Below are 12,443 nucleotides of genomic sequence, written 5' to 3' on the forward strand. Positions count from 1 at the left end.
TATTACTTTTAAAAAATGATCAGAGATTAGCTTACATACTTGAACCAAAAACAACAAATTACTTATCCAGTATGTTTCAAATTTACTACATTAACTTTAAAAAAATTCTACGATATTTCTCTGTAATGATAGCATTTGCATACTTTATTGATAACTCGAGTTGATATAAATTTCAGTTAATTCTGTCCGATATTCATGATTAGAAATTCGTTCTAATTTTTTAAAATAAAATTACTTAATTTACTATATTTTCTAATTATTTTATTTCACGGTCTTGGAAAATCCCTTTTATTTTATATTTTTATTATTAATAATAGAATAAAATGTTTAAATTAACTTTATTTGTAACTATTAACTTTGATTGTTTTAATGTTTCATAAATTTATAGCTGTCTATTAAGCCTAAGTAGATTAATTTTTGTAATGGCTTACGGATTATCACTGTCAATTAAATATTTTTTATAATGCAAGCTTATAAAAGATTTATTTTACTTTGGTTTTTATTTTTATTGACGATTTGTTTGTATTTTTTTCAATTAACTGGTAAATCAAAAAAGTTTAAAAGTAAAGAATCTAAAAATAATGGTCCAAAGAAATTACCATCTTTTATTGATGATTGGGAACAAATTAATGAAATTGGTCGACCACCAACACCAAAATCATATGATTTGAGACTACACAATTCACTATATGTGTCTTACAAAAAAACCAATAAAAATTGCAGGTATGATCAAATTTTTATGAGATAATTTTATTGATTAAATTACTTACCAAAGTTATGTTCAGGATGGAAACTTGTTTTGATGCTTCGAGGTGTGACAAAAATTTTCATGTGTTTGTTTATCCTTTGTCTGAACTTGACAGCAATGGTTTAATGACCTCAAGCCGTAGTATATTGTACCAAAAAATGCTTGATATTATTTTAGAATCAAGATATTACACTGATGACTATACTAAAGCATGTGTTTTTGTTGTTGCAATTGATACTCTGGATCGAGATCCCTTGTCTCCAGATTATATTCGTAATATCCCTGTAAAGATGCAACGCCTAAAACATTGGAATGGTGGCCGTAACCATATTATTTTTAATCTTTACTCTGGTTCTTGGCCAGATTATTATGAAGATGATTTAGGATTTTATACTGGTGATGCTATTTTAGCTAAAGCTAGTATGTCGGTAACAAATATGAGACCTGGTTTTGATATTTCTTTTCCCCTTTTTCACAAAGTAAGTATTTATATTTACATAATTATAAATTTTTAAATAATTAAAATTACTATAAAGAAACATCCGGAAAGAGGAGGAGAATCTGGATTTGTTCGTTCTAATACATTTCCAATTACAAAAAAATACAAATTGGCTTTTAAAGGGAAAAGATATGTTCTTGGCATTGGATCAGAAACAAGAAACTCTATTTTTCATTTACATAATGGCAAAGATACAATCATAGTGACAACTTGTAAACATGGAAAAAATTGGAAAGATGCTCAAGATGAAAGGTGTATTGTTGACAATTCCTTATATGAGAAGTAAATGATAGATAATTTTTAATGTTTGTATTATTTAAAAGCATTTTAAAATTTTACAACTTATAGGTATGATTATAGTGAGTTATTAAAGAACTCAACATTTTGTCTTGTACCTCGTGGTCGTCGATTAGGATCCTATAGATTTTTAGAAGCTTTACAAGCTGGATGTATTCCCGTTTTATTATCAAATAATTGGGCTCTTCCATTTAATGAAGTGATTGACTGGAACAAAGCTGTGATTTGGGCTGATGAAAGACTATTATTTCAAGTCCCAGAAATAATTAATTCTGTTTCAGAAACTAAACTTTTTGCCCTAAGACAACAAACACAGATATTATGGGAGCAATATTTTAATACAATTGAAAAAATTGTTTTTGTTACCTTTGAAGTAAAAAAATAAACTAAATATTTATAAATATTAGAAAAAATAAATTTATATATATTTTTCAGATAATAAAAGAACGTTTACCTATGTTACAATCAAGAAATGGAATTATATGGAATACATCTCCTGGAGCTTTAGTGTCTCAACATTCTTTCACTGGCAATCTTCATTTTAATTTACCATTTAATTATCATTTGCTAGGTAAAAAACCTGGGACAAATTTTACAGCTGTAATATTTTCTCAACAAAGTACTTTTCATACACTTCTAAATCGATTAGTGAGAAATTTGTCAGCTAGTAAATATTTATCCCAAGTAATTATTTTCTTTTCCATTAATAGTTTTTACAACTGACATTCATTGATTTATGAAATAATGTTATTAAAGATAGTTGTTAACTCATGTGTTGAAAGTGGTGGAAAAAGTGGCTACCAGACAATTGCAGGGACACAAATATTAATTTCTTCTGGAAATGGTTGTAGACGTTTTGAATCTTTACCATTCATCAAAACTGAAGCTGTGCTATCTTTAGATGATGATGTTGTATTATCTACTGATGAAATTGATTTCGCATTTAATGTATGGCAGTCATTTCCTGAAAGAATAGTTGGTTTTCCTGCCAGATCACATTATTGGGATAGTAATAAAGTAAAATTTTAAATAAAACAAAATAATAATATCGCTTTAAGTTTCTTGTTTTCAGAATGCTTAATGGATGGTTAGTTTGTCCTTGAAGAGAGGGATGGCGACTCCAATTACTAAACTGATCTCTAGCTCGCAAATGAAGTTGCCTGCGACTGAGTTTAGAACACCAGACAGTGCACTTAAAGCATTGTTGTGTTACGAACTTGGCCACACCGTCCCTCTCAAAATGTGTAGTAAATCCTAATAAAGTTATTGCATCTAAAATTCAATATTTATTTTGATAATACATTAAAATATTTATTTTTTAATAAATTAACACATTTTTAAATTAAGTTCTACCAAAACATTTTTGGTATGTGAAATTGTTGATAAGAGTGAGCAAAAAAATATTATAATTTTTTACAGTTAATCCTTAAAAATTATTTTTTATCTTAAAAATCAATGTTATTCTTATTATATATATATTTTTTTAGGATTCTTGGTTGTACTCATCTAAATGGACTAATGATTATTCAATTGTTCTCACTGGAGCTGCCTTTTATCATCAATACTATAATACTCTTTATACAACATGGTTGAGTCCATTATTAATAAAAACTGTTGAGCAATCTCATAACTGTGAGGATATACTCATGAATTGTCTAGTAAGTCATGTTACCCGACATCCACCAATAAAAGTTTCTCAACGAAAACATTACAAAGAACAAGGAATTAACGGCATGCCCAAGTAAAGTTTTATTTGAAAAATACATAATTTGCTTAACATAATATTTAGGGAATAGGAAGATAAAGTTTGAGAATATAATCTTGACATCATGTTACTAATTTCTTATTATATATTTCTAAACTTGAAATGTTCTTATTCAAATTTGTTAAATCATTTGATTTGTAAATAATAATAAATTAAAACTAAAACTTAGAAAAATAATTTAGTAATATAAATATTAGTAATCTACTTTGTCATTTTACAATTTTTCAATTTTTATGCTACTTATCTTATAAAACAATGTCACACTGTTAAAAAAGTGATAAATTTCTGTCTATATTTTTTAATTAAGTAAAATAATTAAGTTCACTTCTCTATTTATTAACTCATAGCTATGTTTAAAATCTTTTGCTCTTACATTGTGAGTCATTTTAGTGGTAATTTTTTATATAACAATTCATAATACGAAGATTTCTATTACTTAAATTGTAAGGACTTATTGTTGTTATCAAGAACTTTCTCAAGGTTATCAATCCACTATTCCACATTTCTAGGAGTTTTTTTACTTCAAAATATTTAATATTATTATTTAATATTAATTTATTTTAATTTTTTTATTATTTAATTTTTTCAGAGCTTAGATCTAAATGTAAGCATATCCCTAAACTAAATTGCCAGTCCTATATTAATAACACCCAACAAATGTTTACCCTTAATCCTTCTACCTTTTGGAAATATACCAAAGTTCTTAATAAACTCTCTTTCATTCCTTCATCTGTGTGTCACAATAATGTAAACTCTTACTCACCTACTGAATTCACAATACCCCATTTTCTTGTCACTCTAATTCAACTATTTGTACCACCTATACTTATAATTTGCCCTCAAATTGTTTTTTCCTTCAATGATATCCAAACCGTATTAAGTTTTCTAAAAAACAATTTTTCGATTGATCCTGATGGAATCTCAGCAAAATTATTATATAATTATCTTCTTTCTCTAGTATATTCTATCTTTTTGCTTTTTAGGTGTTCACTAAATGAGGGTTTTGTGAAATGAAGTTGTGAAAGATTAGTTCCATTACATCTATACTGAAAACTGGTGACCCGTCTCTTTTCTCCAATTATAGACCTATCTCCATCCTCCTCATATTGCCAAACTATTTAATCCCTTGTCTATTCTAATATTAAACGAAGTCTTAATCGCATGGCTTCCGCACAGGTAAATCTACTGTATCCTGTAGATACACTTTGTCCTTCACTGACTTTAAAAAAGACTGCGATACAATTGACTATTATCTGCTTGTATTTATGCTTAAATCTCTTGGTATAGGTGATCCTTTACTTTCTTGACTACAGTCCTACTTTACGTCAAGAAAACAATATGTTTCTGTCAATGGTACTAATTTTAACGTTACTGAAGTTCTTTCGGTAGTCCTTCAAGATGGGCTCCTCAGTCCTCTGCTGTTTATTCTCTATGTCAACTCTATTAATAATTACCAATCTAATTACCGAGTCCTCTTATTTGCAGATGACATGAAAATTTTTAATAAAATAGCTTCTCTCTCTCTCTGATTGTTTACTGCAGGTAGATCTTGATTCCTTTGTTTGCTGAGTTAATCGGGTTGGCCTCTTATTTAATCCAAGTAAATGTCACATTATGACATTTACCAGGAAGCATGCTCCTCTTCTTCACTCCTGCTTTAGATAATTCCGTGTTAGAGCGTATATTTTCAGTTACTGACTTAGGATTCCATTTGACTCCCTCGCTATCATTTGACGTTCATATCGACATAATAGTTGGCAAAGCCTTGAAAATTTTAGATTTTTTAAAGCGTCATACTAGTTTTTTAACTTCTTCGCAATGTTTATGTTTCCTCTACTATTTCTTCATTCGCTCGATTTTAGAATACGATGTGGTTGTGTGACATCCATGCTTAGCTAGCGACTACGAATTGAAAGGTTACAAAACCGTTTTTTATCTTATGCCTCTTATTTGCTTAAAATTGCCCACCCCTGCATGATAACTTCATTATTCAGTCCACCCGTAGTATCCATACTCTTGCTTTCAGGTGAGTTAACGCTGACCGACCTTTCTTTTATCAATGTTCTCCTTAATGGTTTAATTGATGCACTAGACCTTTTGTCCTCTATATCTTTACGTGTTCCATCCTATCCCACTAGAAATCACTTTCCCTTTCATATTCTCTCTCATTGCTCCTCTTATAATAATACCCCTCTACACAGAATACTCCCGCTCCCTTAACAATTTATAATTTTGGTCACATCTACTTCTTATATAATAATTTCTCTTTGAGATATTTAAGCCTGATTCTATTAATTATTCTGTTGTACATTTTTCTTCACACTTTATGCATATAAATATTTTATTTTTTGTTCTTTGATATCATACAGATTATCATGTATATTATTTTTGTAAATTGCCATCTTTGGCATTTGATAATCAAATAAATAAATAAAAGATAAAAATTACATTTTATAATGAATATTTGGAATTATTTTCTGTTTTTCTTCTGCTATGCTACAAGTCTAATCAAATTTATTTATCCATTTTAAGATTATTTCATAGTATTTACATGACTGTAATTTTTTTAAAAGCTTGTTTTTGTTTTTAATTTTTTTATATTATTATATTTTTTATATTTTAATATTATTTTGAATTTATTAGATCTCCATGGAATGATCCAGATCATTTTATGCAACGACAAACCTGTTTGAACACATTTGTAGCACTTTTTGGATACATGCCATTACTTCAATCAAGTGTTCGATTAGATCCAATACTGTTTAAAGATCCAGTATCAAACTTTCGAAAAAAATATAAACAAATTGAACTTATTTCTAATTAGTTTTATTTAAGTAAAATAAATATCTTAGTCTAGGAATACTTAAATATATTTTTTGAAAAAATAATTGTTTAGTATTGTAAATAAAAACAATTTTTATTTAAAATGATTGAAGACTATCAATGACTATATTCCGTAGTTTCAAGCGCCAGTCCTTATCCATTTTTTCACAAAATATGTGGGTTGATTTTTCATCAACTTGTATCAAAGTGTCTTCAGATTTCTTAAAAATAATTAACAAACTCATAATTTAAAAGAATCAGTAANCTACTTACAAGATGTATTGTATACCCATGAGCATTATGCTCAATTTTAGGATCATTAATTCCTTCATTTGTTAATGACCTTAAAAATTTATCTATGTCTAATTGCCCCCATTCATAAGATTTTTTGAAGAGCGTTTCTAACCAATATGGTTCATTAGATTTAGTCTCCAATAATTCATCTCTCAATATCTGAAAAATAAGTTTTCTTTCTAGTTACAACATAAGTAACTCATAAAAAAAAATGATTTAAATAGTTTTATTGGGTTTTACTTACATCTAATTTATATTTATTATCTTTGGTATCTAATACAGCTGTAAACTTGGATGCTTTTAGTCCAGAATGTATTTCATTTAATGTGACACTTACAACCATTTCTGTACTAAAAGGTACATTAATTGATTTTATATCTAATTTTTCTGAAATTACTTCTCCTCTTTTGATAGTTACAACTTTACGATCTGCCTAAAATAAAAATGTGTAATTAATATATATATATACAATTTTTTTTAACATTTCAACTAAAAAATCTAATTTTTGTATGAGAGAACAGAAAATCTTGCACAACTCAGCATTACTGAATCGAAACTCTACACGTGTACACAAAGGCACAATTTGTTAATGATAAAGCTATAAGATCATCATAACAAAACCATTATAAAATAAAAAATTAAAATGTGAGCTAACATTCAAGTTAATTTTTGCTTAAATAACTACATTTAAAATGTAATTTTATTATTGTAAAAATTCAATAAATGAAAGTAAAACTAAATTTTCTAGTAATTAAAAAAATATAAATAATTCATAAAATTCATATTAAAAATAATTATTTAATAATTAAAAATTATTGATAGTTAATTTTAAAAGTTATTTTTAATAAATAATAACATAAAAAAAAAATTATAATAGTTACTAATCTTTTTAATTGGTCAAAGTTTTTTTTAGTTAAGTTAGAGTTTTCTAAAAAAAATTTATTATAATATTAATTAATAATGTTGTTTGAAAACTTAAAGCTCAATTAATTTATTTTTACTTTTTCAAATATATTAAAAATGTGAAATAAACAAAAAAATAAAATAATATAAAACTGTACTAGTGATAACTTTTATTATAAGTATTCAATAAATAATATGTTATGGTTAAGTGGTGATTAGTTTTAGTAAGTTAAAGAAATAATAAAAATTTTTTTGATCTTGAACTTCGATGTAAAGATTAGGACGTAAGATTCTGTCATAATTACTCCATTTCTGTCTTTAAGGGAAATTAAACTATAATATTAATATTATTTTTGTACTATATTTTAAATATATCACCATTAATTCAATTTATTAATGTTACTGAATTTAATACTCAACCAATATTGAATCCAGATACACTATAAGATGGCTAGATGGTAAAAATAATAATAGAGCTTTTTTTTTTAAATTTTTTCTGTTTAAATATGTATTGAAATTAATTTAATTTAGTTGAAGTTTTAAGCATAAGAGTTGAGACACATTTTTTTTGGTCATCAACTCTTTTTTTAGTAATTTTATAAAAAAATGTTTTTTTAGTTGCACAAATGCTTGTCTGAATTCAACACTGTTCATAATACTTTTTGTCATTTACTTGATCAATTACAAATTCATTTTTGTGGCCAATATTTGCTGGTAGAATAGTATAGCATTCAGGGAGAATTAACACTGTAGGTTTAAGATCTTTTATCATTTTATTAGCTTGAGTGAAGTTCATACTTGTGTCGATTGGACAATGCATAGCTTTCATAGATAAAGGTTGAAATGGAGCTAAAGCTTCCATATATGGGAACTCAGGTTCTAAAAAAAAAATTACAAAGGTAAAAATAAAAATACAATTTTTAGGGACTAAATTTATTTTTCCTAAAATATTAATATATTATTACGATTTTAACAAATAATTCATTAGTATGAATAAAATAAAATTTTTATATAACAAAAAGAATAATTTTCTATAAAATCTGGGATTAAATTAATTTTTAGAGTTCGCTCAATAAATTTTAATTAAATTAACCAAACAGCTCAAAAAAAAAATTGCATAATTCAATTTATTTATTTATGAAATATTGTAGTTAGTTCATCTATGCTGTAGTAATTTTAGCGTACAATACAAATTTTTTATTTTCAACATTTAAGTCAAAAATTGATTTTGTCTTCTTATTCCTCGCCTTAATTCTTAACTACTTGGGGTTGGCCATAAAAAATTGATTTTGTAATAACTAAAAATGTATAATTAATGTTCATTTCATAAAATCAATAAAAATAAAAAATTTTTTTCAACACAAAATATTGTTACCATTATATATCTTTTGAATATAAATTTTTTTTTTCATTTTAATTAAAAAACATATTTTCTCATTTTTTTGAAATTTACTAAAATAAATATTTTATTGAAAAAATTATTTAATTAATTTTTAATATTATGTCGTAAACTTTTGTTGTATTGTAGAACTATGCAAAAGCAGCTAGCCAACTAGCCTAATTTTAATGAAAACATGAATATATGATTTTGATTGTTTACTATATGTATATAATAATTATTAAAATATTACCTGTAAAAATTATAGTGTTTAGAGGATTAGTTCCCCAATATTCAACAAAATGGACAACATCTCCAAAACGTAAACTAGGATGACCACAAAAAACAACACAAGGCTATAAATAAAAATTAAAAATTTAACAAATATGTTGAATAAATTTTTATTGTAAAATATTATTTGAATTATTAAGATATGTTATATAATTTCTTTAATACTAAATGAGTAAAAAAAACTACTATTTTTTCCTTAATTAAACTTAGTAACACCAGATTACTACAAAATTACTATATTAGAAAATTAAAAAAAATACCTCATCTAACCATGGCTCTACGCATCAAAATTTTAAACATATGTAACGTACCCCCATCTCTAAAACTACTATGAAATCTGTGATTAATGATGTAGATGATCAAAACACTTATTATACTCAGTTCTTTTTTATTATTACAAATAATAAAATAATAATAATAGTTACAATATAAATTTGATTGAATTGTATTCATCTTAAATTTTTTTATATTTTTATATCAAAATTAAAAATTACCTGTCTTAGATCATTCCATAAATCATCCGTATAAACATGCTTAAAATGTTTCAGACGACCCGATTTTACTAATTGCGCATGAGGAAATGGTTCTTCAGGAAAATACACCTTGTTTTGTTTAGATTGTGATAACCTTAAAAAATTTAAGTATATTTTAAAATGTATTTATTTTACATAATTATTATCTAACCATTCAGCAAGAATATTTGAATATTCTAATGAACTATGAGCAACAGGTGAAATAAAATACATTGGGATGTGTCCTAAAGCTGTACTATCTAAATGAGATGATAAGCATTCAAATAAGTCATAAACAACTCCTGATGGGTAACATGGAATAAGTACAGAACCATTATTTCTAAGTGTAACAGCAACAGACAAACACAATTCACCAAGCATTGCATCTGGATTGGCAGCTGGTGCTTGAGTTAAACTACTTAATAACATGACATCAGCATTTTTTAAATTAAGTTGATCCATAGGTCTAATTAAAAAAATATTATGTAAAAATATATATCATATATATAAAGAAAGTTTAATACCTCGGGTGAGTTGTTAATGTTGATGTGTTACTTACATAGACAATTTTTTTACTCTCTAAATATATTACCCAATTACTACTACCTAAACAATACCCAGAACTTACAGCAGTTACAGTTAATGTACCAGTGATTTCCTATAAAATGTTTTTCTCTATTAGTAATATATGTAATAATATATTTAAAAAGTACAAACTAAATCTAACTGACAACTCTATAAACTTTTGACCCATTTAATATTTTACAAATTTTAAACAGTAATTGTTGAAAAAATCAATATTATTTTAAAAAATAACTTAAATTTAAAAGCATTTTTTTATAACTTAAGATATCATATGAAGTAATTGACAAATATGATTTAATTCTCACTCATGCTAGTTAACCATTATAAGTATTAAAATTCTACTAAAACTTATAGATTAATTGTCTTAAATCTATTATGAACTGTTATCAGTCATTTAAGTATAGCCTAGCTTAATGGAAGCTATTGCCATGATAGCAAGATCCCTGGATTCAATTCCCAGCTTGTGACATATTTTTCCTCAGTTTCCATACTTCTAACACTCCAGAATTGACATGAATTTGTGTATAATTTGTGGGAGTGCTGTGGGGAATAATATGGATTGTTACAATTTCAGTTACGTGTCTTTTGTTGAAATTAACAGGTCACACACCATTTTACAAAATTATTTTTTTTTTATAATGTACAAAATGTTGTATGAAAAAATATAAATGAGTTGTCATTTAGATATGATAAAAAATAATAATTACAATTTTTTGATCATAACTAATCATTTGAACTCTTTTTAAACATGAATGAATTTGTGATAAACTATATAACTGTTTCCAAGTGTGAGGTTTAAAACTACTACATAATGGTGGTGGTAATAAATGTAGTATTTCTTTCCAATATTTTGCTACATTTGGTTTAGGACATTGTTCAACAAAGTCTACCAATTCTTCAAGGAATATTCTATAGTATAATAAAACATTTTTTAATGAAAAAATTTAATACAGTTAAGTTTTTATAAATAGTTTTTCAATTAAAACATGATGTAAAATTTTATTCTTACTTTCCTATGTGCAATGTCGGTTCGGTCATGTAAATAACACCTTTGAATCCGGTATCTTCAGTGATAAATGGTAAAGCTAACATTGTCATATAGTTAGAAACTAGTATTACATCAATCTCTGAAAAATCTATCAGCTTAGTGAGTGGTATCATAAATTCAGGAGCTGAATTTACAAGTACTTGATTTGTCATGCATTCATTTAATTCCTAATGTATTAAAATATATTAATGATATTTTGTTAATTGACTAGTAATAAACTTGAAACTTAATCTTTATAATACCCCTTCAATTTGAGGATCAGAAAAATTCTTAGGTATCCATGATGTTGCTTTTGTTGGCTTCCAATCGGGAATGGGAAATAATGGTAAAAAGTTCAAGACACTATGGGAAGAAAGTCCACAATCCAACATAATTGTAACAGATTTTAGTTTGATTATAAAACATGGCTTATTAGGATCTTCACTTAAACAATACTGTCAACAAAAATATTTTATTTCTTGTAAAACAAAAAAATGTACATATTGTCAAAATAATTCAATAAAATTAATTTTACCACTTTCATGTTTTTCGTTTTTTTATGAAAACTAAACAGAAAATATTAATTTTAAATATAAGTTTTTTATATAAGATGCATTATTAAATATTTTGGTAGCATGATTTTATTTAATTTAAAATTAACCTGCTCCTTATCAATTACTAATCATAGTAAACAATATTATATTATCTGAACCAAAATGGATTTATTAACTCTGCTTATTCATGACTAAAAAGTATACACATTAATGTGATACACAATTTATGGTATATGCCACTAAAAGCTATACTTTTCTATGACGATGTGGGCTCAAAAACAAATTAAAATATATGTAACTAGAAATATTTAACTAATTATTTCAATGCAAAACTTAAATATGTAGTCAAAAGACTTGGAAATATTGAAATTAATTATTTAATTTTCAAATTGACATTAAGATAAACTTACTTAAAAATATAAAAAAGTTTGAAAATTAATTGAAAAATTAGGCTAACTTAAATTGATCAAATGATTAACCAAGTGAACTAATATAATTTACATTTTCTATATAAAAATAGGAAATAATATTAATTTTAAATACTCTATCCATAAATGATGTGAAAATATAGAATTTCTGTAATTTTCCTTAAATATAATATATTTATTATATTATATAATTATTTTTACAAATTTTTTAAAAATAATTTAAAATGCGATCTAAAATTCATATGATGCTGTAGTTTGAGTCTTCATCGTGTAGTTAACGCTCCTAGCGGTAAACCTAAATGGTGTAATAATTTCGAAATATATTTTAAATGTGGTAAA

At 25.6% G+C, this 12,443-nt stretch overlaps 2 protein-coding genes across 5 annotated transcripts; one reads left to right on the top strand and one right to left on the bottom strand.

Annotated features, from left to right (window-relative positions):
- The first annotated feature begins 130 nt into the window (after positions 1 to 130).
- Positions 131 to 6,239, top strand: LOC126905173 (exostosin-1). Of its 2 annotated transcripts, XM_050684647.1 has the most exons (8): positions 131 to 723; positions 786 to 1,227; positions 1,285 to 1,529; positions 1,596 to 1,917; positions 1,980 to 2,228; positions 2,301 to 2,561; positions 3,032 to 3,285; positions 5,953 to 6,239. In XM_050684647.1, exons 1-8 carry the CDS (start codon positions 464 to 466, stop codon positions 6,131 to 6,133), a joined length of 2,214 nt encoding a protein of 737 aa, XP_050540604.1. In that variant the 5' UTR covers positions 131 to 463; the 3' UTR covers positions 6,134 to 6,239. The 2 variants fall into 2 exon arrangements, with proteins under 2 accessions (XP_050540604.1, XP_050540611.1); XM_050684654.1 differs by lacking the exons at positions 3,032 to 3,285; positions 5,953 to 6,239 and adding an exon at positions 2,617 to 2,952.
- Positions 6,114 to 12,105, bottom strand: LOC126905180 (integrator complex subunit 9). 3 transcript variants are annotated; one of them, XM_050684669.1, is made up of 13 exons: positions 11,784 to 11,996; positions 11,658 to 11,688; positions 11,386 to 11,577; positions 11,105 to 11,310; positions 10,803 to 11,004; positions 10,035 to 10,168; positions 9,683 to 9,976; positions 9,493 to 9,625; positions 8,961 to 9,063; positions 8,003 to 8,208; positions 6,671 to 6,859; positions 6,406 to 6,585; positions 6,114 to 6,353 (listed from the first exon to the last, which is right to left on the bottom strand). In XM_050684669.1, the coding sequence occupies exons 2-13, from the start codon at positions 11,664 to 11,666 to the stop codon at positions 6,231 to 6,233; spliced, it is 1,971 nt and encodes a 656-aa protein (XP_050540626.1). In that variant the 5' UTR covers positions 11,667 to 11,688; positions 11,784 to 11,996; the 3' UTR covers positions 6,114 to 6,230. The 3 variants fall into 3 exon arrangements, with proteins under 3 accessions (XP_050540626.1, XP_050540640.1, XP_050540634.1); XM_050684683.1 differs by lacking the exons at positions 11,658 to 11,688; positions 11,784 to 11,996 and adding an exon at positions 12,087 to 12,105; XM_050684677.1 differs by having other exon boundaries at positions 11,658 to 11,793.
- Between the last annotated feature and the right edge of the window lie 338 nt (positions 12,106 to 12,443).

Source organism: Daktulosphaira vitifoliae, unplaced genomic scaffold (genome assembly GCF_025091365.1).
Source record: "Daktulosphaira vitifoliae isolate Bord-2020 unplaced genomic scaffold, ASM2509136v1 Scaffold_1, whole genome shotgun sequence".
Classification (NCBI taxonomy): domain Eukaryota; kingdom Metazoa; phylum Arthropoda; class Insecta; order Hemiptera; family Phylloxeridae; genus Daktulosphaira; species Daktulosphaira vitifoliae.

What these genes read in the sequence shown, in the direction of transcription:
- LOC126905173 (XM_050684647.1), top strand. Translation starts at nt 464, where the DNA reads ATGCAAGCTTATAAAAGATTTATTTTACTTTGGTTTTTATTTTTATTG. An exon ending in ATTATTGGGATAGTAATAAA is followed by an intron (nt 2,562 to 3,031) that starts GTAAAATTTTAA and finishes ATATTTTTTTAG; the next exon opens with GATTCTTGGTTGTACTCATC. An exon ending in GGAATTAACGGCATGCCCAA is followed by an intron (nt 3,286 to 5,952) that starts GTAAAGTTTTAT and finishes TGAATTTATTAG; the next exon opens with ATCTCCATGGAATGATCCAG.
- LOC126905180 (XM_050684669.1), bottom strand. An exon ending in TATGGAATGATCTAAGACAG is followed by an intron (nt 9,064 to 9,492) that starts GTAATTTTTAAT and finishes TTTTATTTATAG; the next exon opens with CCTTGTGTTGTTTTTTGTGG. An exon ending in ATAATAAATATAAATTAGAT is followed by an intron (nt 6,586 to 6,670) that starts GTAAGTAAAACC and finishes CTTATTTTTCAG; the next exon opens with ATATTGAGAGATGAATTATT.